The sequence below is a fragment of the Brassica napus genome (assembly GCF_020379485.1).
Source record: "Brassica napus cultivar Da-Ae chromosome A2 unlocalized genomic scaffold, Da-Ae chrA02_Random_32, whole genome shotgun sequence".
NCBI lineage: Eukaryota > Viridiplantae > Streptophyta > Magnoliopsida > Brassicales > Brassicaceae > Brassica > Brassica napus.
Window position 1 is genome coordinate 1 of NW_026013953.1, and position 26556 is coordinate 26556.

At 30.6% G+C, this 26556-nt stretch overlaps 2 protein-coding genes and 1 pseudogene across 2 annotated transcripts; 2 read left to right on the plus strand and 1 right to left on the minus strand.

Moving 5' to 3' along the window:
- The first annotated feature begins 60 nt into the window (after nucleotides 1-60).
- Nucleotides 61-664, plus strand: LOC106431688. Its single transcript, XM_048770361.1, has 3 exons — nucleotides 61-86; nucleotides 179-379; nucleotides 464-664. Exons 1-3 carry the CDS (start codon nucleotides 75-77, stop codon nucleotides 662-664), a joined length of 414 nt encoding a protein of 137 aa, XP_048626318.1. The 5' UTR covers nucleotides 61-74.
- A 979-nt stretch (nucleotides 665-1643) lies between these two features.
- On the minus strand, nucleotides 1644-6055 carry LOC106431697 (annotated as a pseudogene).
- A 13983-nt stretch (nucleotides 6056-20038) lies between these two features.
- Nucleotides 20039-25465, plus strand: LOC106431711 (signal recognition particle subunit SRP68). Its single transcript, XM_013872530.3, is given in 17 exon segments — nucleotides 20039-20194; nucleotides 20275-20399; nucleotides 20484-20550; nucleotides 20638-20748; nucleotides 21101-21296; nucleotides 21424-21509; nucleotides 21580-21775; nucleotides 22049-22160; nucleotides 22351-22478; nucleotides 22647-22853; nucleotides 22945-23054; nucleotides 23369-23498; nucleotides 23672-23821; nucleotides 23947-24010; nucleotides 24013-24066; nucleotides 24069-24167; nucleotides 25212-25465. Coding segments are annotated over 16 exon segments (1833 nt in total). The 5' UTR covers nucleotides 20039-20194; nucleotides 20275-20305; the 3' UTR covers nucleotides 25241-25465.
- The last annotated feature ends 1091 nt before the right edge of the window (nucleotides 25466-26556 follow it).

Here is a 26556-nt window from a genome sequence, read left to right on the forward strand (position 1 = left end):
TTGGAGAAGATTCAGTCTCTGGAAATTGGAGTCAGCACTTGGAGGAGCTGCAACTAGATAACTCAGCTCTTGACATGACGCTAAAGGTAAAACAGTTACCTAAACTGTCGTCTTCTGATCAGATCATTCCATATCTCTACCTTCTTATATAAATTCACAAAACATGTGGTATTTGCAGGCCCTCGTGAACGTAAACGTTCTTAAAGAACAAGTTGTAAAGTACAATAAACAACCAGTCCCTGACAACCTAGGAGAACAAGTTCTATGTGCGCTACAAAGTTTATTTACCTCTGTTGTGTCAGAGGAAATAAAAACTGAGGGAGTCTACACTCTCATCTTGAGAGACTTACTCGTGTCCCTAGAAGAAGTTGATTCCATGGTTCGTGTGAATATTATAAGCTTCTAATCATTCATCATATTTTTTCTGGTTAATAAGCTTAACTAAAGGTAATGTATTTTTCAGTCGAGTGGTGCTGCTGAGGTACTTGTAACCATCCTTGAGTCTTGGCATTGCTGGAAAAATTCAGAAAGAGATAGCTTGGTGGATCGGCTTTTCACGTTGGAGGAAAATGAAAGAATGAGTTGTAGAAATGCGGAAGGAGCCAAATTATCCAGAGCAGAGTTCTTACGGCATTGGTGGCTTCAGATTCAATCAGAAACGTGAAGGTATGTTTTCATTAATTTGGCTTCTTGTCTTTCCCTAGAGAAACTGGTATTAATTTGGCTTTTCATATATGCAGTGTGCTTTTGGGGATATAAAGTTTGTGGATATCCTTAAGGTTACCCGCATGGAATATAAAATGTTATGTGACATTAAAACTGGAGGTTGTGGAACGACAAACTTTGTTCATCACGTTATAAGTAGATGCCCGCCTATCTTCATAATCGGTAAGTTTTTGAGAACCATGATTATGATCTCATATACTTATTTCATTGGTTATGTGTGGTTATAATAAAATAACGTTGGTGTTTTGTAGTGTTAGAATGGGAGAAGAGTGAAACTGAAAAGGAAATTTCTGAAACAACAAAAGCTCTGGAGTGGGAGATAGATATCAGCAGGCTGTACGAAGGCTTAGAACCAAACACTAACTACCGTCTTGTGTCAATGGTCAAAAAAAAAAAAAAACTTGTCCTATTGTTCTTCTGTGTTTCTCTGTAAAAGTCTCTGATATTATGGGATGTGAATGCAGGTTGGTTATGGTGACGAAAACGAAGAACACATATGCATGGCTTATGAAAAGAACCAGTGGGTGAATCTCAGACGTGAGTCTTTAGCAGGAGAGGTAAGAAAGAAACAGTTGAAATTTGGCTTCCTTGAATATAATTGTGAATTTAGATAAGATAGAAAGCAGACAGTGGTAATATCTGTGAGTTGGTGATGCCATAGGTCGTTGGCAACAACTGGAAGAATGTGGTCACGTTCTGTGGAGAAAGGAAAGTTCGACCAGTGATTCTGCTTTACGAAGCTGTCTGATCCATGATGGCCTAACAAGTGCGGAAGTTGTTCTGTTTCTGTTTCAATTGCAGAGGAGTTATGTTTCTGTTCATATTATGGTCAATGATGAAACCCATTTTGTAGCCACATTAACGATAATCTCATAAGCAAATTGAAGGATTTTTACTAAGAGAAGAAAATGATAGCAAGCAGAAAAAAAGGAAAATTTTAATATTTCATATCCATAAAGGAAGCATTCAAAAAATCTCCCAAAGAGTTACAACAACATGATATGGCCACAAATAGCCGGCAAAGAAGATGAGTGTTAATCCAAGGCTTGTTACATTGATAGCAAGAACCCAAAAACCCTTGAATATAACCCCAAAACAAAACACACACACAAAAAAAAAAAAGAGGAAGTCCAGAAGATTTGTCTGGGGATTTTTTTAATAATACAACAAAACTGGTGAAGCAAAGGTGGGAAGGTTTGTAGTCAGCAAAGTTCATGATCTCTCCAAACAAAAATTTCTTCACTGCATTTAAAACACCCTCGATTTACAGAACTCTAGGGGGTGTAGATGATATATGATATGATATATAATATATATTTAACCTTTTGTTATCTTTTGCTCATTGGTTAGTTCTCTGTTCCATTAGGAGGTTCTTCTCGGTTTTCCGAAGCGGAAGCGATGCTAAAGCTGTTGTAATTATCAGTGCTACTGCTTCGTGGCTTTCCTGGTCTTGATCGTATGTTGGTACCCATTGGAAACGGTTCCTGCAGATAATAACAACAAAGGTGAAACAAAGAAACAAATCAATCTCACATTGAGTATGAAACTATAAGATCACAAGAACCCATTTCAATACGTGCCACCAAGTGAGAGTGAAATTTTGAACCTAACAAGATGATGTTATCTGATGTGTTAATAACACTCACCTGATCACCAGCATTTGGACCATCGGTGTGGAAAAGAATAGGCCGACAACGTTTGTCTTCGTTCATTAAGCTTGAATTCTGAAAATGGGCAATGAGAGCTACTTTTCCTTGGATTCGAGCATATGTTAGTGTTGCCACCTTCTCGCTGTTAAACTTCTCCCACTTTTTGCCATTAAACGCCTGCAAGTGTTTTTTTAGAACTTTTAATAAAAGCTCTTCTTAAAAATCCAAAATGTATACGAAAAAGCAGCAACACATGGATGTACCTTATAAAACGGGACAATCTTTTCAGGTTCAGTAAGGTTGATGAAAGCATATCCCACATTGCACTTGTTCTGAAATCAGAAGGTGAAATTGCGTTAAAGGAAGCAATATTGCAAACAAAAAAAGCTCAGTTTCTGCATAAGACTTTACGCCTACTTACCTTGAAGTCAATTGGCAAATAGAGAAAATCATATGTTCCTTTACAATGCTCGTCAATGGCAGATAGAAGCATCTTAGAAGTGTACCTAAACCATAGAAGTATAAGGAATAGTTAACAGTTGAAACAGAGTACATCTAACAGAAGATAAAAGCAAGGAATAAAAGAGAAACACTGAGTTTACTTACTTGTTAGGAATGTTTTTAACCATCAACGTTGTCCTGCTATCATCCCCACGTAATATACGGTCAACATCAAGCTCATACAGTTTCTTGTCAGCGTTACTAGAGCTAGACTCGCTTCTACGGTGAGAGAGATTCCTGTATCGTTCATTCGGCGAGTCATACGAGCCAGGCATTGAACCCATTGGGCTCCTCCCGGGGAAGAGATGAGACAACTGTTGGGGAGATCTCAGTACAGCATTTGGGGAATTTACATCCATTCGATTCCCAACAACATGGGAAAAAGACTTATGAGAACCGATCTCCATTGGACGTGAGGGTGAAGAGCCAGGAAACCCCATGCTACCATGAGAACCTATGTGGAAGCCAGGCGATTCTAGAGATTCAGCTACATAGGCTTGTCTTCTATCCCAGAAAGGCGAGTTTAACACCGGCGCAGATCCAATGTGGTGGTGCACAGGAGAAGATGCCATATTCACCATGATAGGAGGCGCTCTAGAGAATACAGTAACAGGTGGCGCTGAGTTGGAATGCTGTTGATGTGAGATGGCGAGTTAGGCCACATCATGCCACTTGACGGATTAAGCTGCTGAGTGTTAGAGTTGCTCCATAAGTTAGGGTTAGGGCGGCGAGAGCTTTGATTCATGGGAGATCCTACGCCTACAGCCAAAAGAACACAACAACTAAAAGTGAGTAAAAGCAGTATCTTAAGAATGCTGCGGCAGAGCATTCTTCTTAACTCACAATTGCCAACTACATTACATCATTATACTTTAACAAATTTATATAGACAGTAGCAATCTAGAGATAAAGAGCTTACCCCCTCCATTAAAGCCGTCCACTCCACGGACATTATGTAACATAAAGCCTTCATTTGCTGCCGAGGATTTATATGGACTACCATTTGCAAAGTTGTCGAGATACTCTGAAAAAGAATGAGGATGGAGATTTGGCATGCTCTGGATCCCCATATTTGTATTATCAAAAGAATGGCCATGCTCCTGAACTCCGACAGGCTTGCTGGCTGAGACGACGTTTGCCGGAGGTTGAAATCCAATAGGAATGCTGAGACTCCGGTGACGTTCAATGAAGGAGTTCACAGGTGATCCAACAGAACTATGACTAACCCGCATAGATCCACCATCAATGGAGGTTGAGGAAATTAATCCCGGGAAATGTCTCCCTGAATAAGAGATGTTTAACGATAGTGAGTTGTGTCCAAAGATGACAAATCATTAAAAAAAAATTGCACATGATTATTGCAAAAGCATACCCATGTTCACTGATGATGTATTAGTAAAAGACATTTTAGGTAGACACCCTTCAGCATCTTGCATATATCTGAAAAGGAAAAGGAAAATTATGGGTAAATCCCACAGACCTAACAGAAAATCTTTGATTTGGCATTTGCATTAGTTCATAGGACAAAAGAAAAAAGAAGAAGACAAAAACAATCACCACCTTGTAGCCTCTGGACAAGCTGGCGCAAGTTTAAGCTGCTTCCCAGCAACCTCGAGTCCATTTAGTCCACCAAGAGCAGCATCTGCGGCTCGAATGTCAAAGAACTCTATGTATATCTGTGGGTTATCATGCACAGTTCTACGAATCTGCAAATCACAGAAACAACAACATTAGCATCTACCTCGAAAAGTAAATATAACAAGAACCCAAATATATCAACCTCTTTGATTTCTCCATATGATTTGACCATTCGGTTGAGCTCTTCGTTCGAAATAGAAGAATCGAGATTATTAATTAACAAGGCTCCTTTGCTCGCGTCTTTTTCCGAAGGATTTTCCTGATAGCAAGAAAAATGTAAGATAGATAAGAAACCAATACAAGTCACATAGCAAAGAAAAAAATCTTCCAGAAGAATATTTTATCAGACCGTAGGGATAGAATAACGAATGTCAAGCTTCGTTCCTCTTAACAGCTTATTGTGGAGTGCCCTCGCCGCATTCTGAGCAGCCCTTATATCATAGAACGATACCATGATAAAGCCACGACTCTTGAAAGCTGTCTGAAAAGCCTGGATGTCTCCAAATTGCTGAACAAGTAAATGTATCCTCAGTACAAGTATACACACCATGTAACTCCTAAATAAAGAATCATAAACGCGGATGAAATAAGGTACCTCAAAAAGGACCTTCAGCTCATAGTCTTCGACATTGCTGCCGATATTTCCGGCCAAAATTGTTCTTGATGGAATTTCACCTCGACGATGTTCGCCAACAGAGTTATTACTTCCTCTCTCGCCGTTCCTGTGGCCTACGGAAGAAAAAACATCTCCATCTAGTTCCATGCCACCAACACTGCTGAAGAGGTCAAAATCATCCAGATCATCTCCGTTGGAACGAGATTTAAGCCCAACCTCACCCATCACTTCTGCAAAGAGATCATCTTCATCTGGCAGAAGATTTCCAATAGTTTGCGCCTCAATTTCTTCTAAAGTCTCAGAAGGTTCTTCCTCACGGTGGGTAACAGCTGTGTTTCCAGACATAGGTGATAGCATATTACTTTCTGTAGTCGTACTGCAAAAACAGCAATTTGGAGACGCACTCAAGTCGTTAAAGTACAACAAAATGAACACACTAAGTCAAAATTCACGAAAGTGAACCAGAAGCTTACGTTTCCTAGTAAATATATCAGACAGTGAGCTGGAAAACAAACTGCTTTCCCACTGGCTATCACTTGTAGTGGTTTTTGCGTTAGGACTAAGAGAAGAGTGCACCCCAGACAAGCTAGATTGTGGCTTCAGCTGGTAACTTTCAGGTGTCCAGGAACTCTTTGGCAGACGGCCACCTTGGTTTTCAGACATCGTGTCTGTTTTCAGAAACCCAAATTGCCTCTGCAGAACAAAAAGTGAAAAACAGTTTTAGACATCATAGACAATAGCGACAGACAATGCCATAGGTGACAAATACAGTAGAAGCAATTCTAGTGCAACAGAGTAAAAAAAAAAAAGAGACCTCAGAAGTAAGACGTATACTTCACGAAGTGAAGGTGTGATACATCCCTTCCATTACATCGGAGCAGTGTGTAGATGACAACAAATCTCTTAACTTTAAATTTGACGGCATAGCTTTCTGAAAATGAACAACAGTGTTTATCAAACTAATCAAGAAACAAAATCCACTTTTCACTTGCAAGATCTCAGACGAAAATGAGACAGAGGGTCCCAATCACTCAGCCCTACAATCAACAAATAACACCAATGACAAGTTTCAAATCCAAGGACGAAGCAAATTAGCAACTTTAAGCAAGAAGCTCAACAGGAAAAATCTTGCTCAATTAAAGCAAGTAAAAACATCTGAAGAAGAAAAAGGTCCCAATCACTCACGTCTCAGCTACAAGATTAAGCCAAATAACTCCAAGGACAAGAATTTCAAACCCCAAAATCCAAAGGATGAAACAAAGTCAGCAACTTTACGCACTATAACAATAAGCTCAACAGGAAAATTAACTTGAATTGCTCAATTAAAGCAAGTGAAAAACACCTGAAAAAGGAAGATTAGGTCCCAATCACTCACGTATCAGCTACAAGATCAACCCAAATAAACACCAAGGACAAGAAACTCAAACCCCAAAATCCAAAGGACGAAACAAAGTCAGCAACTTTAAGCACTATAACAATAAGCTCAACGGGAAAATGATCTTAAATTGCTCAACTAAAGCAATCACTCACGTCTCAGCTACAAGAATAATCCAAATAACACCAATGACAAGAAACTCAAACCCCAAAATCCAAATGACGAAGCAAAGTCAGCAACTTTAAGAAGCTCAACACGAAAATTATCTTAAATCTCTCCATTAAAAATTATATCTCATCAGACTAGAATTCGCCTAACTCATGATCCTTGTTGAGCTCATTATATTCAAACAAAGAGAACCAACTCCTACCTAATCCACACGGAAACTAACTTAATCCTAAATAAAAATTTAAATTCAGGAGAGAAAAAAAGAAAGAGAGAGCTTACCTAATTACAAACAAACACAATTACGCTTCCGTTTGATAAAATAAAATTAAATTGAATATAAATTGTGAAGAATGGATCTAAAACTCTTTACCTTCACGATCCAACGAAGAAACAATTTAGAGAAGAAGAAGAAGAAGGAATAATTCGGCTTCTCTCTTTAATCTTCCTCCTTTGCTTTTTGTTTCTTCTAACCAATCACATCCATAGTCAGAATATTTAATTAATTCCCCAAAATTAAAATAACCAAAAACAAAAAAAGTGAATCGGTGTTTGAATTTTTTTTTTTTTTTAAGAATTTCCCCTCCTCTCACGACGATGAGACTGGCGGTGGTGGTTATGATGATTCCGGCGAGAATCTTCCCGCCGACGGGGATCTCCGATAGAGAGAAGGAGAGAGTTTGTTCTTTTTTTTGTTTTTTTTTTCGGTTAGTTGGTTTAGAAAAAAAGGAGCGGACAAAAAAAGAATTTAGAGTATGGTGGGAAGAGAAGGACTCTGCTACTTTTGTATGTACCGTGGACCTAGTGGTGTGTGGTACACGGTTTAATCTGGACCGTTGGATTAATGATTGATTTTTTTTTAATAAAAAGGAGGAAAATAAAAATATTACGGACTTATTACACGAGAGTCTTGACTGCAGACGGCGAGTTCGGCTTAAGGAGCCGGCTATTACTTTTTTTCTCGGTGTGTAACTACTTTTTTTTTTTTAAATACAAACTATTTATTAATATGTACTCATCAAGTTAGGAATCTACACATTATCATTTATCAATACTTGTTTTAGATGATTCTTTTTTAACATAGTTGTTTTAGATGATATTCGACAGAATGAGAGTTTACAGCATCTTAGCGATGATTAGATTATTGAGACAATTGTTAAGATATTATCTTTTTTATGTTAACATGTGCATAAATGTATACCTATGTAAGACAAAAAAAATACGCATAAAAACATGCACATAAACATCTAGTAGTGTGGCACTGGAAACATGTTTCAATATATATGATTTATAAAGACATGCAACCCAATATTCAATGGGCAATATAGACGGTCATTTATATTTCTCATTGTGCTTTTGTTCATTGTGGAAGATGGAGAACTTTTTATGCCCTTTCTCAAAAAGAAAAAGATGGAGAACTTTTTTTTTAAAAAAAACTGTAGTTAATGTTTTTTCATCGTTACACTATATATACCAAGAAAATGTTTAAAAACATAGGCTTGCATGACTTTTGTTATAAGTTCACGATATATATCTTACGTTGCTAAGTAAGCCCAACAATAAATCATTATCTTTAATCCTTTGAGATAATGTTTGGTTGGTCGATTGGTTCTAGTATTACATCTTACAACTATTTTGGTTCACTTTTAGCAAAAAAAAAAAACTATTCTTTTTTTTCTTCTAAAGAGAGAATCATTTCTTTCACTATCAGTTTCACGGTCTTTATCATTAGCGTTTGGATTTTTCTAGCTTTGTTGTTTTCTCCTCACCATACCTCAAGTAAAATGTCGCTTTAGTATATTATACAAAATCGTAGTACAATGTAAGGGATAGCAACAAGAAACTAAATCGTAATCAGCATTGAGTGAAGATTTCAAGTGAATTTTGATTGGTTTGCTGGACAAATCCCTCCACGTTATCGAATTTAGCATGTGTAGGTTCGAACTTACAAATGGAAAAGACAAATAAGTCATCCACTAATGTCTTTTTTTTTTGAGAAAAAAGTCATCCACTAATGTCTTTGTCTTTTTTTTTATCTTACAAAACGTAAATTGAAAACTTACAAATAATGAATTGAACTAATATGCAGTCACGTAGCCAATGGCCGTGAACCGTGGCCGAAGGTGAGTGTCGTCTACGATAATATATTGCCTGTGAGATTATTTTCAAATACTGAAACCTCATATCCTAATAAATGTTTCCATTTACGTATTATTCTATTGTATATACAATTGCTTAGCTTAAAGATTCATCAAGTGTTTTGTATTGGGATCTCCGTCCAACATTATTACAGTATTATTTTGTTTCACTGAGTGCAAAATACCCATTCTAAAAATGTCAAAATAGAGTCCCCCCCCCCCCCCCCCCAAGATGTACTAGAGTGTTTATAAGATAATGGTCCACTATTTTGTGAATAAGCATTTGTTATTTTATTCTTTTACATGCATACACATGAATATATATATACCAAGCCGGCTTTTACAGTTGATTTTTCTAGCCTAGTTTTTTACGACGGTTGGTCCAATAAGATCAAGAACAAGTACCAGAAGGTCCAGAACTGAATGAGAAAATCAGACGTGGTCAAGTCTAAATAAGAGCATCTAAAAAAATCTATCTATTAGAGTTTAGAAAACTCTATATTTAAAGTTTTAAAGTGTATTTCTCTAAAAGTAAAACTTTAAATTTAACTTCAAAAATATTTGTAGTTTAGACTATAATCTTTATATTTGTCAAAATTAATATAATTTCATAAAAAATTATAAATAACTACCTCATATATAAAAATATTACAGTAATACAAATTAATAAATTTTTACGATAAAATATAAAATTATAAATATAAATACATAATTAAATATCAAAATACAAGTAAATTATCATATTATTCCGTAAAATTATTTCCGTAATGCTCCATCTTCGGTTACACAAATTTTGTTTAGACAATATTTTAGAGGTTCCGGAGAAAATTTACTAGACTATTAATGTTGGTGTAATATTTAAATTTGTGCAATAATTATGTCTTCATGTATCTTTATAAACTTTTTTATTAAGTTTATTTTGTAATATTCTTGTTGTCTAATTCTAGTTTAAAAATATTATAAATCTTACTTTAAAATTTTAATTTAATTTATGTGTATTATTTTAATTTATAAAAATAAAATTGAAATATTTATGATATAGAAAAGTTTTAAAGATTAAAATAATAAATGAGAAAATATTTAAGAAACATAAATATGATGTGTAATTAATTATAATGACTAAAATGCAAATAAAAAGATGAAACTTCAAATTTGGAGTTTTAAATATTGGAACTTCGAATATGAATTAAAACAATAAAATTTAAAATTTTGAAGTTTCTTTTTAGAGAGAGAAAAACTCTATATTTGAAGTTATAGAATTTTTTTTGTAAATATTCTACTACAAATGAAAATATTATTTAAAACCAATTCTCCAAAAAAAAATTAGATTAATCTACACAACATTTATAATTTTATATCACTAAACTATACTCCCTATTCCCCAATACTATTGGAAACGAACGAAATAAAAATATTAGTGTAATATGCGGGCCAACATGGCAAGCTAAGCTGAGCTGATAAGAGCAAGTCGAGCTAGTGGCTTGAGACTGAGAAGTGGCGTGAAGGAGAGGGTCACTGTCCGTGATTTTAAATGCTGGGCGCTGCGTGAAGGATTAGAAAAGCATCTAAGAATAGATGCTCTTTCTCAGCGTATCCACGTGTCAATTCTTCATTAGTTTACACATCGAAAGCTAAACCAGCAAATACTTGCCGTTGGATTCATCAAGCCAACATAAAAATTCGTGTGCCACACTTACGATAAAGAAGATGCTAAACCGTAACGAACCGGCTTCTAACTTTTGGTTAATAATCGGCTTTTTTGATTAGAACTAGCAGGTGTCACATGCCTACGGAAGTTAACATCAAAAGATATTCATAACTTGAGAACTAGATCATTGGTTTAGAGATGAACTATTCTATTGAAAATCAAAAGATCAAACTAATACACCATCGAAATAAATTATATAAGGCTTTCACGTGCTAAATCTTGAAGAACACGATTGGACAGAACAGCAAAACAGTAGCAATAAACCAATGGACATATGGAACATCATATAAACTTTTTAAGATATCATTGGATAGTTAAACTAATTATTATTATAATGATTTTTGAATTATTTGGTTGTTAATATGGTCCACCCGGTCTCTTCTCCATCCAGATCCCGTTATCTGTATAGACTAGGGATTAACCCGGGCTACGCCCGGAATTTTTATTTTTTTCTAATTTAAGTTGTTAAATTATTTATATTTAGGCTATGATTTATATTTATATAAATGTTAAAATGCATGTCATAATTAAAATTTATTTTTAAATTTAACACGTTAAATTAACATATTTTTTACTATTTAAATATCTTTTTGTAATTTTATTGGCTATCTAGTTATCATATTTAGCAAAACTATCTTTTGAGTGTTGGAATAAATGTTTTAGAGATTTTATTAAACTGCAAAGTATTTTTGGATCGACCACATGCTCAACATTCGATCGATGCGTAAAAAGATGGTCGATCTCCTTAGCCACGTAAGTACAATTTTAGCAAAAATATCTTTTATTTTAAAATATTAAGTATATAACTATTCTTTTTAATATTTTTTTAATTGTATTTTTGATTAAATTATTGTATTATAATGGTTATGTAAATATTTTTTGTGATGTTTGAATTTTTGTTGTTCGTATACTTAACCTAGATGATATTGATGTTTAACAATTTATTATTTTCTGGAAATAGAAAATAATGATATATCAAAACGTATCTAATACTTGTTAATTGATAGTATAATGTAAACTACATCCATTATTTGAAAATAAACATTTGTTGTTTTTATTTTTATTTTAAATCAGAAATTATTTTTATTTAAAAATATTATTCATATATAATATAATAGTTTAAGTTTGGAAAATTAATCTATATATATATATTATGTATATTTTTTAAAACATAATTTAAGATATTATATATTGAGTATCTAAATAAAAGCTGAATTTCTTATCTTGAAAATCAGATATTTATATTTTTGTCTTCATGTTATACTCACCAATCCATCATTGATATTTATAACTCAGTATGTTTTTTAAAAACATAGTTTTAAGTAATAAACGAATTTAATAAATTAAATTCATCACCTATAATGTTTTGTAAACTATATTTGAAAACTCTCTAAAATTATATTTTAAGCATAATATTATTATTATTTAATTTAAGTTATTTTAAACATAATATATGCTAAACCAACTTAAATTATATTTACAATAGGACCATCCTAAACCGGTTAGTAAACCAAAAACAATACTAAACCAACATGAACCAATACCTGATTCGGCGAGAAGAAAGAAGTGTTTCGGGATAAACGCTTGAAATCTTGAATGGTTATTAACTGAAATGGTTTGATCATGAAAGAGTTAGTATGAATATTAACAATAAAATTATAGATTAGATTAATTTAATTTGTAAGAATACCTTTGAGTCTATGAAAAGCAATTCAATTCCCACGAATAAGTTTGGCTTTTGGAAGTTGCGGGTTTCCCAACAATGAATCCACCTAACAAAAAGTTTGTTGTTATAAAAAAATCTCATTCAAGGCATTAAAGGAGGTTTCTGGGACGGCAAGAGTTGATAGTGAAACCATTTTTTTGCTCGAGTGTTTTGAAATTTTCCTTAATAGTGTGAGGTTGATGTGGATGGAATAATGAGTTTCATAGAGACTTTCTTGATGTAAAACTATACTTTTTTATTTTTTTTTGTTTAATGTGGTATTTCCATTTTTATATAATTTACTACCATTTTAAGATAGAAGTACATTTTAAGATAGATGCTTAAATCTTAATGTACTTTTTCCATTTTTTAAAATGTTTATTTCCATTTCTTATATTTTTATTTGCGTAATATCTATATTTTATATTTTTAAGTAGATATTTAAATATTAATGTACTTTTTCCATTTTTTAAATTGTGTATTTACTTATATTATATATTTTACATTTTAAGATAGATGTTTAATGCTTGATGAACTTTTTCCATTTTTAAAAAAATTGTGTATTTACTTATTATTACATATATAATTCATATATTATATATTTACATTATTTACTTATTATTTATTTTCATGTATATGTATTTCCATTTCTTGTACTTTTAATTTACTTAATATCTCTATTTTACATTTTAAGATAGATGTTTAAATCTTAATGTATGTTTTCCATTTTTTTAAATTGTATATTTCCATTTGTTATACTTTCTATTTACGTAATATCTATATTATAAATTTTAATATATATTTTTAAATCTTAGTGTAATTTCCCATTTTTTAAATTTGGTATTCACTTATATTATATATTTACTTATTATTTATTTTTCTTTATATTGTGTATTTCTATTTCTTATACTTTCTATTTACTAATAATTTTATATTTTAAGATTGATTTACATTTTAAGATAGATGTTTAAATACTAATGTATTTTTTCCATTTTTTTAAATTGTGTATTTCCTTTTCTTATACTTTCTATTTACTTAATATCTATATTTTACATTTTAAGATAGATGTTTAATATTTAATGTACTCTTTCCATTTTTTTAAAATTGTGCATTTACTTATTATTGTATATATAATTCGTATATTTATATATTTATAATATTTACTTATTATTTATTTTTCTATATATTGAGTATTTCTCTTTCTTATACTTTATATTTAGTTAATGTCTATATTTTATATTTTAAGATAGATGTTTAAATCTTTACGTATTTTTTCATTTTTAATGTAAAACGGCAATGTTTAATAGAAGAACTTGGACAAATAGTCAAATAGTTATATTTATGTTTTTTTTTTTTTTTTAATAAAATGGTAATGTTATATTATGAAGATAAACCGGTTTTTTAGTGAACAATGGTAATCTTACATATGTTTAATGTAGTTTTTCCATTTTTTTATGTTGTATGTTTACATATTATTGTTATTTTTAAATGTAAAATGGTAATTTTACATATGTTTAATGTAGTATTTCCATTTTTATGTTGTATGTTTACATATTATTTATTATTTTCGAAATTATATAATTTTTTTTTTACAAAATAGTAATGTTACATTATGGAGATAAGCCGTCTTTTTTTTAGTGAAAAATGGTAATCTTACATATGTTTAATGTAGTTTTTTTATTTTTTATGTTGTATGTTTACATATTATTTTCTTAAAATAAAAATATAAAATGGTAATCTTACATATGTTTAATGTAGTATTTCCATTTTTATGTTGTATGTTTTACATATATTTATTATTTTCAAAATTATATATAATGTTTTTTGTTTTTTTTATAAAACGGTAATGTTACATTATGGAGATAAACCGTCTTTTTTTTAAGTGAAAAATAGTAATCTTACATATGTTTAATGTAGTTTTTACATTTTTTATGCTGTATGTTTACATATTTTTTATAATTTTCGAAAATAAATAATATTAAAATGTAAAACTATATTTTAATGCCATGTGTCATCTTTCGAGATTATATTATATATTTACTTATTATTTATTTTTCTTTATATTGTGTATTTTTATTTCTTATACTTTCTATTTACTAATTATTTTATATTTTAAGATTGATTTACATTTTAAGATAGATGTTTAAATACTAATGTACTTTTTCCATTTTTAAAATTGTGTATTTCCTTTTCTTATACTTTCTATTTGCGTAATATCTATATTTTACATTTTAAGATAGATGTTTAAATCTTAATATACTTTTTCCATTGTTTTTAAGTTGTGTATTTCTTTTTCTTATATTTTCTATTTACTTAATATCTATATTTTACATTTTAAGATAGATGTTTAATATTTAATATACTCTTTCCATTTTAAAAAATTGTGCATTTACTTATTATTGTATATATAATTCGTATATTTATATATTTATAACATTTACTTATTATTTATTTTTTATATATTGAGTATTTCTCTTTTTTATACTTTATATTTAGTTAATGTCTATATTTTATATTTAAGATAGATGTTTAAATCTTTACGTATTTTTCTATTTTTAATGTAAAACGGCAATGTTTAATAGAAGAACTTGGACAAATAGTCAAACATATTTATGTTTAATGTAGTATTTCCATTTTTATGTTGTATGTTTTACATATATTTATTATTTTTGAAATTATATATAATGTTTTTTGTTTTTTTTTTTATAAAACGGTAATGTTACATTATGGAGATAAGCCGTCTTTTTTTTTAAATGAAAAATAGTAATCTTTGAAAAATAGTAATCTTACATATGTTTAATGTAGTTTTTCCATTTTTTAATGCTGTATGTTTACATATTTTTTACAATTTTCGAAAATAATTAATATTAAAATATAAAACTATATTTTATGCCACGTGTCATTTTTCGGGAGAAATTTTTTTCGCTGATGTGGACGCCCTATGGAGCCTCAAAAGCTCCCTTTTATTAGTAGAGATTTTTTATGCTGTATGTTTACATATTTTTTATAATTTTCGAAAATAAATAATATTAAAATGTAAAACTATATTTTAATGCCATGTGTCATCTTTCGAGATTATATTATATATTTACTTATTATTTATTTTTCTTTATATTGTGTATTTTTATTTCTTATACTTTCTATTTACTAATTATTTTATATTTTAAGATTGATTTACATTTTAAGATAGATGTTTAAATACTAATGTACTTTTTCCATTTTAATAAATTGTGTATTTCCTTTTCTTATACTTTCTATTTGCGTAATATCTATATTTTACATTTTAAGATAGATGTTTAAATCTTAATATACTTTTTCCATTGTTTTTAAGTTGTGTATTTCTTTTTCTTATATTTTCTATTTACTTAATATCTATATTTTACATTTTAAGATAGATGTTTAATATTTAATATACTCTTTCCATTTTTAAAAAATTGTGCATTTACTTATTATTGTATATATAATTCGTATATTTATATATTTATAACATTTACTTATTATTTATTTTTTATATATTGAGTATTTCTCTTTTTTATACTTTATATTTAGTTAATGTCTATATTTTATATTTAAGATAGATGTTTAAATCTTTACGCATTTTTCTATTTTTAATGTAAAACGGCAATGTTTAATAGAAGAACTTGGACAAATAGTCAAACATATTTATGTTTAATGTAGTATTTCCATTTTTATGTTGTATGTTTTACATATATTTATTATTTTTGAAATTATATATAATGTTTTTTGTTTTTTTTTTTATAAAACGGTAATGTTACATTATGGAGATAAGCCGTCTTTTTTTTTAAATGAAAAATAGTAATCTTTGAAAATAGTAATCTTACATATGTTTAATGTAGTTTTTCCATTTTTAATGCTGTATGTTTACATATTTTTTACAATTTTCGAAAATAATTAATATTAAAATATAAAACTATATTTTATGCCACGTGTCATTTTTCGGGAGAAATTTTTTTCGCTGATGTGGACGCCCTATGGAGCCTCAAAAGCTCCCTTTTATTAGTAGAGATTATATTGTGTATTTTTATTTCTTATACTTTCTATTTACTAATTATTTTATATTTTAAGATTGATTTACATTTTAAGATAGATGTTTAAATACTAATGTACTTTTTCCATTTTAATAAATTGTGTATTTCCTTTTCTTATACTTTCTATTTGCGTAATATCTATATTTTACATTTTAAGATAGATGTTTAAATCTTAATATACTTTTTCCATTGTTTTTAAGTTGTGTATTTCTTTTTCTTATATTTTCTATTTACTTAATATCTATATTTTACATTTTAAGATAGATGTTTAATATTTAATATACTCTTTCCATTTTTAAAAATTGTGCATTTACTTATTATTGTATATATAATTCGTATATTTATATATTTATAACATTTACTTATTATTTATTTTTTATATATTGAGTATTTCTCTTTTTATACTTTATATTTAGTTAATGTCTATATTTTATATTTTAAGATAGATGTTTAAATCTTTACGCATTTTTCTATTTTTAATGTAAAACGGCAATGTTTAATAGAAGAACTTGGACAAATAGTCAAACATATTTATGTTTAATGTAGTATTTCCATTTTTATGTTGTATGTTTTACATATATTTATTATTTTTGAAATTATATATAATGTTTTTTGTTTTTTTTTTATAAAACGGTAATGTTACATTATGGAGATAAGCCGTCTTTTTTTTTAAATGAAAAATAGTAATCTTTGAAAAATAGTAATCTTACATATGTTTAATGTAGTTTTTCCATTTTTTAATGCTGTATGTTTACATATTTTTTACAATTTTCGAAAATAATTAATATTAAAATATAAAACTATATTTTATGCCACGTGTCATTTTTCGGGAGAAATTTTTTCCGCTGATGTGGACGCCCTATGGAGCCTCAAAAGCTCCCTTTTATTAGTAGAGATTTAAGATAGATGTTTAAATACTAATGTACTTTTTCCATTTTTTTAAATTGTGTATTTCCTTTTCTTATACTTTCTATTTGCGTAATATCTATATTTTACATTTTAAGATAGATGTTTAAATCTTAATATACTTTTTCCATTGTTTTTAAGTTGTGTATTTCTTTTTCTTATATTTTCTATTTACTTAATATCTATATTTTACATTTTAAGATAGATGTTTAATATTTAATATACTCTTTCCATTTTTAAAAAATTGTGCATTTACTTATTATTGTATATATAATTCGTATATTTATATATTTATAATATTTACTTATTATTTATTTTTTATATATTGAGTATTTCTCTTTTTTATACTTTATATTTAGTTAATGTCTATATTTTATATTTTAAGATAGATGTTTAAATCTTTACGCATTTTTCTATTTTTAATGTAAAACGGCAATGTTTAATAGAAGAACTTGGACAAATAGTCAAACATATTTATGTTTAATGTAGTATTTCCATTTTTATGTTGTATGTTTTACATATATTTATTATTTTTGAAATTATATATAATGTTTTTTGTTTTTTTTTTATAAAACGGTAATGTTACATTATGGAGATAAGCCGTCTATTTTTAAATGAAAAATAGTAATCTTTGAAAAATAGTAATCTTACATATGTTTAATGTAGTTTTTCCATTTTTTAATGCTGTATGTTTACATATTTTTTACAATTTTCGAAAATAATTAATATTACAATATAAAACTATATTTTATGCCACGTGTCATTTTTCGGGAGAAAATTTTTTCGCTGATGTGGACGCCCTATGGAGCCTCAAAAGCTCCCTTTTTAAATGTAAAATGGTAATTTTACATATGTTTAATGTAGTATTTCCATTTTTATGTTGTATGTTTACATATTATTTATTATTTTCGAAATTATATAAATTTCTTTTTTACAAAATAGTAATGTTACATTATTGAGATAAGCCGTCTTTTTTTTAGTGAAAAATGGTAATCTTACATATGTTTAATGTAGTTTTTTTATTTTTTATGTTGTATGTTTACATATTATTTTCTTAAAATAAAAATATAAAATGGTAATCTCACATATGTTTAATGTAGTATTTCCATTTTTATGTTGTATGTTTTACGTATATTTATTATTTTCAAAATTATATATAATGTTTTTTGTTTTTTTTATAAAACGGTAATGTTACATTATGGAGATAAACCGTCTTTTTTTTAAGTGAAAAATAGTAATCTTACATATGTTTAATGTAGTTTTTACATTTTTTATGCTGTATGTTTACATATTTTTTATAATTTTCGAAAATAAATAATATTAAAATGTAAAACTATATTTTAATGCCATGTGTCATCTTTCGAGATTATATTATATATTTACTTATTATTTATTTTTCTTTATATTGTGTATTTTATTTCTTATACTTTCTATTTACTAATTATTTTATATTTTAAGATTGATTTACATTTTAAGATAGATGTTTAAATACTAATGTACTTTTTCCATTTTTTTAAATTGTGTATTTCCTTTTCTTATACTTTCTATTTGCGTAATATCTATATTTTACATTTTAAGATAGATGTTTAAATCTTAATATACTTTTTCCATTGTTTTTAAGTTGTGTATTTCTTTTTCTTATATTTTCTATTTACTTAATATCTATATTTTACATTTTAAGATAGATGTTTAATATTTAATATACTCTTTCCATTTTTAAAAAATTGTGCATTTACTTATTATTGTATATATAATTCGTATATTTATATATTTATAACATTTACTTATTATTTATTTTTTATATATTGAGTATTTCTCTTTTTTATACTTTATATTTAGTTAATGTCTATATTTTATATTTTAAGATAGATGTTTAAATCTTTACGCATTTTTCTATTTTTAATGTAAAACGGCAATGTTTAATAGAAGAACTTGGACAAATAGTCAAACATATTTATGTTTAATGTAGTATTTCCATTTTTATGTTGTATGTTTTACATATATTTATTATTTTTGAAATTATATATAATGTTTTTTGTTTTTTTTTTTATAAAACGGTAATGTTACATTATGGAGATAAGCCGTCTTTTTTTTTAAATGAAAAATAGTAATCTTTGAAAAATAGTAATCTTACATATGTTTAATGTAGTTTTTCCATTTTTTAATGCTGTATGTTTACATATTTTTTACAATTTTCGAAAATAATTAATATTAAAATATAAAACTATATTTTATGCCACGTGTCATTTTTCGGGAGAAATTTTTTTCGCTGATGTGGACGCCCTATGGAGCCTCAAAAGCTCCCTTTTATTAGTAGAGATTTCCGTCGGTCTCTTTATTAATTTTTTATTGATTTTCAATAATAATATATTTTATTATTCCCTGCTATTTTATTCTATCTCAGCAATTTTATATTGGCTTTTGCGGTTTAAAATATTTCTGTTAGTCGTAATGCATATCCAAATTCAAATAATAAAATATATCAAATTTACAACGAAAAAATTCAAAACACTGTTAATATTGTTTTAAATGAGAATTGATGACACATAATTGTGTATATTATATCATTTATTAGTACAAACTTTTTAGTTATAACATCAAATATAGGAGTATATAAGTTTTACCAATCACTCATTAGCTTTTTCGAAAATAATATAATTCGGTAAAAGTTAATATATATTTTGGAAAATTATAGTACTAGACCGCCAACAATTTACGAATTTGTAATGTATTTAAAGGAAAAATAGAGCAAATTAAATTTGGCGCAATAAAATTGAGGAACTAGCCCAAGGGGCCGACATTATATGGGTATGGGCCTTAAGGCCCATACAAAGCCATATTAAACAAAACTTCACCAGACGAGATTATCAACACCCCGTTACTAGTCGTCGTCATCATCTCTTCGTGCACTCGCTTAAGATTCGATCAGAACCTGAAATTTCGCACGCCTCCGCTGATCATCGTCACCATCGGAATATTCCACATTCGCCGCCGTGAAACCACCTCATCGAATCAGAAGTACGGAAACTAGCTGAATTCGTCTTTCATTCTTTTTCGATTTGGTTTTGATGTATCCGTTTTGGTGTATTGTTGTTCAGAGAGGCTTTAGCTAGGGTTTAGGTTAATCAAATGGGGAAGAAGGAGAATGATATGTCAGCAATGGAGATCGACGATCCGAAACTGGACGGCTCTGATCAGATCCTTCCTAGGTTCTCGATGAACGGTTAGTTTTGTTTACTAGGCCATTACTGTGAAGTGTATATCAATAAGTTTGTGGATGTGTGTGACATTGTGTTTGGCTTTACAGTTCTGCAGCTGATGAAGACTTCTCAGGCTCAGCATGGTCTGCGTCGTGGTGACTATGCTCGTTATCGGTATTTATATCAAACCTTAACCTCATTGGCCAAAAAGAAGAAGTAATGGTTAATAATCTGTGTGTGTGTGTTATCTTGTTTGTGTAGGAGGTATTGCTCAGCACGGTTGAGGAGGCTATACAAGTCGTTGAAATTTACTCATGGCCGGGGCAAGTACACCCGACGAGCCATTCTTGAATCAACTGTCACCAATGTTAGGTACTCCCTCCGTTTCATTTTAATTGTCGTTGTAGAGTAAAATTTCCGTTCAAGTCTCCGTTTTATAGTTTGAATGCAAAATTTATTAATTTATTTTTCTATTGGTTGAAATATGGTTAGGCGTATAGGTAATGATGTTCTTAAGTTGTTTGCATAAACATAAAACGTCAATTAAAATGAAACGGAAGGAGGAGTATTTGTTTTGTTTTGTTTGAGATGTGTTACTTGCGTGTACATAGATTCATGGCTTGGTTTGATGTGAAGGCTTAGTTGTTGCTTCTACCATAACGTGATTTTGTTGTACTCACATTACCTCTAATTGAGTTGATGTTGTGTCTTTTGTTTGAAATAGGTTTCTTCATGTGGTTTTCTACATGGCGGAAAGAGCATGGAGTCATGCGATGGAGAAAAGACAGCTACCAGATGGGCCTAATGCACGGCAGCGGATTTATTTAATTGGGAGGCTGAGGAAGGCAGTTAAATGGGCTACGCTTTTCTCAAGTTTGTGCTCTGTTAAGACAGATTCCAGGACATCTCTGGAAGCTGAGGTATTTAACTTATCTAAGGCCTTTAATGGAAGAAGAGAATACCTCTGTTGTAGTCTTTAAGCTTAGTTGTCTGTGTACTCTATAAACGCACGACGTGAGTCTCATACTTTATCTTACACTTTTATAGGCATATGCTTCCTATATGAAAGGCACTATGTTGTTTGAGCAAGATCAAAATTGGGAAACTGCGTTGGCCTGTTTCAAAAACGCCAGGTTTGCTTTGTTCAATATCCTCATTTTGAAATTTGGTAGGTTTTGTTTCTGAAACTTATCCACTTTGCAGAGCTGTTTATGAGGAACTAGGGAAATATGGTGATCTAGAGAACCAAGTTCTTTGCCGGGAACGAGTTGAGGAGCTTGAGCCTAGTGTTCAGTACTGCCTACACAAAATTGGCAAAGCAAACTTGCAGACATCTGAACTACTTCAGATTGGTGAGATGGAAGGCCCTGCCTTGGATCTTTTCAAATCAAAGATAGAGGTACGTAACATTTCAGTTTCTATCAGCCTCACCACCGAAGCAATCGAATCTTGTCCACATAATTGCTGAAGCATAAATTTTTTGTTTTGTTAGTTTTTTCATCTGTTGTTAGAAACTAGGAGTCCGATTTGACCTTTGACACACCTAAATACTAATTACATGTATACGATCTTGGGACTCTTGAGTGTCTTGCACTGGTTCAGTGGTGAACTATTTCTCAGGTCTGTCTGATATTTTGGATTAATGTGTTGTATATTGTTCACTGTCACGTAGGCTGCTATGGAAGAGGCCAGATCTCAACAGGCTGCATCTCTTACAGAGTTTAATTGGCTTGGCTACAGATTTCCAGTTTCCAACCCAAAATCTCGGGTTTCTATTTTGAAAGGTTCGACTAACTTTTTCATATACTCTCTTTTGAATTACTTTAATATGCTGAAAATTTTGTCTGATCTTGGAAAAGTTTGCATACCTTAACCTTGTAGTTACTGTTGTGCGTTACCCTATTAATAAACCTGCCTTTATAGAAAATGAGCATCTCTCTGCGACTCTTACTCTTGTGTTCCTTGTTCGTTCAGCCCAGGAACTTGAGAAGGATCTACAGGGCCCAACAGCAGAATCGCTCCCTGCTGAGAAAAAGCTAACCATATTTGATAAATTATTCACTGCATATAATGATGCGAGGAACACCATACGCAGTGACTTGGTGAGTGACATTACAAGAGATCCTCTGATTTATTGATTGGGTTCACCGAATAGCCTTTTGAAATTTTTAGAAAACGGTAGACAAGTTTATTAAAGAGTTATAACCTCTGTTTTGGGTGTGTGTTGATGTTTCTTTGATTGATTTTACTAAGGAGCATACAATTTTTAGGTAAGTGCAGGAAATGCTGAGTCTGTTAAAGATGAGCTAAATGGTCTGGACAAAGCTGTTGGAGCTGTGCTAGGACAAAGAACCATTGAAAGGAACCAGTTGTTGGTTAAAATAGCAAAGAGTAAACTGAACAGGAAGCGTGATGATAAGAATGAAAAGGTTACTAAGCCTGAGGAGCTTGTTCGACTGTATGACCTTCTATTACAGGTTAACCACTGTTCCACCTATTTTTTTTTTCTTCAAAATCGGATTTTGTTCGTCAAACCAGCGACATCTCACCTGCATTTATATTTCTCAGAATGTCGCTGATCTTTCTGATCTCGTTAGCTCTGGACGAGACAGGAAACCTGAAGAGATTGCCTTCGAAGAAGAGTGTCAGCGCAAAAGCTTAGCCTTTCGTGCTGAAAGGTTTAGTTCTTCACTTTTACATTTCACTTGATTTTAGCATCTTTGGTTAGAGTTGACCTCCTCCATTAGTAAAATTTATTCACTAAATTAGGAATCTGATTCCTGGTCTGTGGTTACTGCGTCTTCACCCACTCTTTGATACATATTATAACCACTTATTAGCTTCTTTAGTCCCTGTCTCGAGATATTCACACAGTTCTTTCCAGTTGAGAGAACTTAATAAGAAGAGTTAGTTTCATATACTTACTGATGCATTTAGTTTTAATCGTACTTGATTAAGTTAGCTAATGATATCTTCTGGAATCTCATTTCAGGTGCTTCTACTTGGGAAAGTCCTATAGTCTAGCAGGAAAAAGGGTTGAAGCATATGCCTTGTTTTGCCGTGCCCGGTCTCTTGCTGAAGATGCCATGAACAAGTTTCAGAGCATAGCAAACAAAGACGAGGTATCCACTTATCATTTTATTTATTACCTCATACAAGGTCACTTAATAGCATTACTATACCCGAATAGAAATAATATGTTTATGGTGCAAGTATAGGCACATTACATGCCTGAAATATTCATCTCATAGATATTATATATATCCACTAATTTTTGTTTTATAATAATTATCAGGGAATAATCCAGGAACTGAAGACACTGAGCAGAGAATGCAGAGCTAGTAGTTGCATAGAACATGCGACGGGGATAATGGAGGAAGAGAAGGCGCCAGAGAATCTGTCAAAGAAAATCTCAGCTATATCACTAAACGAGACAGCCACTAAGGTACAATCCCTCTCGCTCTCTACCTCCTGTTTCCACTCCCGCGGTTTGTGTTCGTGAGACTAGTAATTTTGTTGTCTTGCAATGTCTCATGATAATGTTAAACCTTCTTATATGTTAAACCTCAGGCGGAGAAATACTTGTTAGACAAACTGGATGTGTATGAATCAGCGGTTGGAGATGCAAACACAAGATGGCCCCAAAGATTGAAAGGTTCCCACCAGCATTCCAGTCGATACCTCGTAATCCATTGTGCTAGACCTCGCCTACAATTGCATAGAGTTCCCGGTTCTTGAAGAGAGGATGAAGAAAGGCCGGGGAGGTTTCATGAGCCGGTTTTTCAGATCAGGTTAAAAAAAAATCTCTGATTTTTAGTGTCCCTTTTGTTTTCACCACACTCTCTGAAACTACTTGTTATTGCTCTTTTAGCTTTCGAAAAAAAAAACAGCCAGATGCATCAGATTTTTTTTTTTTTAGACTATCATAATTTATTAGACCGAGTATTATATTTTGCTCGCCCTTGACACTTTAAAATTTTGGAAATATATTAGACATTTGTTGTTTTCTTTGCTATATAATGTAAACGTCAGCATTGGCCTGTTTCGGTTAAATCCCTTAACCGGTTAAACAGTGTTCTACCGGGGATTAATATTATCAACGCTGTAGTCTAACAAAAATTAGGCTTGAAGGATTTGTGTGTGTGTGTTACGTATTACTTAATTTAACTTGGATAATTGCTCTTTTGTTTAATTTTATAAGGTTGATCACGATTGGTTAAATACGGATCCAGATTTTTAGTTTCTCACACGTTTAGAAAGTTCTCTCTGGGAAGTCAACTCTCTGGGACCATTCCGTCTCTTGCCTAATTTAATCATCATCATCATCCCCACCAATACCAGTTTAACGCATCATTCTCCTTCATTTACTCCCTCCGTTCCTAAATGATCAATGTTTTAGAAAAATATTTTGTTTCTAAAAGATCCATATTTTACATTTTCAATGTATGTAATAATGGCAAATTGTAAACTTCAAAAACATTAATTGTGTTTACTGAATTTTGATTGGTTAAAAATTATAGAAAATAGCTAAACACAGAAAATCATACATTTATTATCAAAATTTTAAGTGTTTTCTTAATAAGTGTGAAAATTCTAAAACATAGATTATTTAGGAACAGAGTGAAAGAGGGAGTAATTAATAGGTTACCACACAATCTAATGTTATTGCAATCACTAGTCTTTTAAGTGTTTCATCATATTTTAAACTTTTATCACAATTCATAACGCACAATCACATTATATTTATGGAGTTCTGTTGAATAAAGAAATAGTAGTAATAATTATTTATATTGATGTGGTTTTTATATTTATATTTATATAAATATAAATGACAGCCATGGAAGGTTTCAGAGGTTTTGTTTGAACACGATCACCACAACATAAAAAAAAGAGTACTTTCTTTTTGTTTTTGTGTGTTTTGTTTTTGTCTATCGCACGATCTTTCCCTTATTTTCCGCCCATATTCTCCACTTCTCAATCCCAAAATAAGCTTTTCGATTTTCCAAAAAAGACAAAACACTTTTCATTTGGTTTTTGTGTGGGAAGAAAAAAAAAACACCGGTATTAGCTCTGTCCGCGTGGAGGAAGACGACGACGGAGGAAGAGGAGGTGGTGGATCGTTCTGTATACCCCGGTGAAGAAAAATGCATTTCGCTAAGCTCGATGATTCGCCTATGTTCCGTCAACAGGTTTGTTAATTTTCTTTTTTTAATTCTGTGATCCGTTTCGATCGTCTATGCATATGATTCCATTGCTCAACAGATAGATAGAGAGTTAGGGATAGATTCAATGTAAAATCTCTCGTGCCATTCTATGATCAAACAATTTAAAAAAAAAAAAATCTGAATACATTGTGGAAACATGGATGAAGAAGCAATGTATCAGGAATTTGCAAATTATTGTTTAATCTAATATTCAGTAAATAGCTAGGCGGTAATTAGTCGTTGTTTTATAGGGGGATTAATGTTTAGACGAGTGTTTAGACTTTTTTTACAAAAAAAAAATGTTTGTAATTGTAAGCCCTCATGAGGCATTGTGTTGAATCTGCAACTAAATTTTTTTGTTGTGTAAACAAGATGCAATCTATGGAAGAGAGTGCAGAGTTGCTGCGAATGCGATGCTTAAGGTTCTACAAAGGATGCAGAAAATACACGTACGTTTTTTTTTATTATGACATTTCTCAAAATTTTGGTATAAGAAAATTTTGTGCATTCTGATATTTCGTTCTTTCGCTTATTATTATTAGGGAGGGACTTGGAGAAGGGTATGATTCAGATATTGGCTTTGCAAATGCACTTGAGTCTTTTGGAGGCGGCCATAATGATCCTCTATGTGTTGCTTTTGGAGGTACCTACCTCTTCCCCTTTGTTTCTCTCTTTATAATCTGGATTCTTTCGTTTAAGGCAATACGTTGTCTTTCTCAGGTCCTGTAATGACGAAATTCACGATTGCTCTACGAGAAATTGGGACATACAAGGAAGTTCTTCGTTCTCAGGTGCTACTAAAATCCATAACTAGCCTACGATGTTATTGAAGAGATGTTCTTGGTTACTTTGGTTTTGTAGAGACAAGTTTATTTTTGTTTATCCTTCGATATTATTAAAGAGATACATAACTGAACTATGATGTCTTGTCTAACACTTTTCAGGTAGAACATATGCTGAATGACCGGTTACTTCA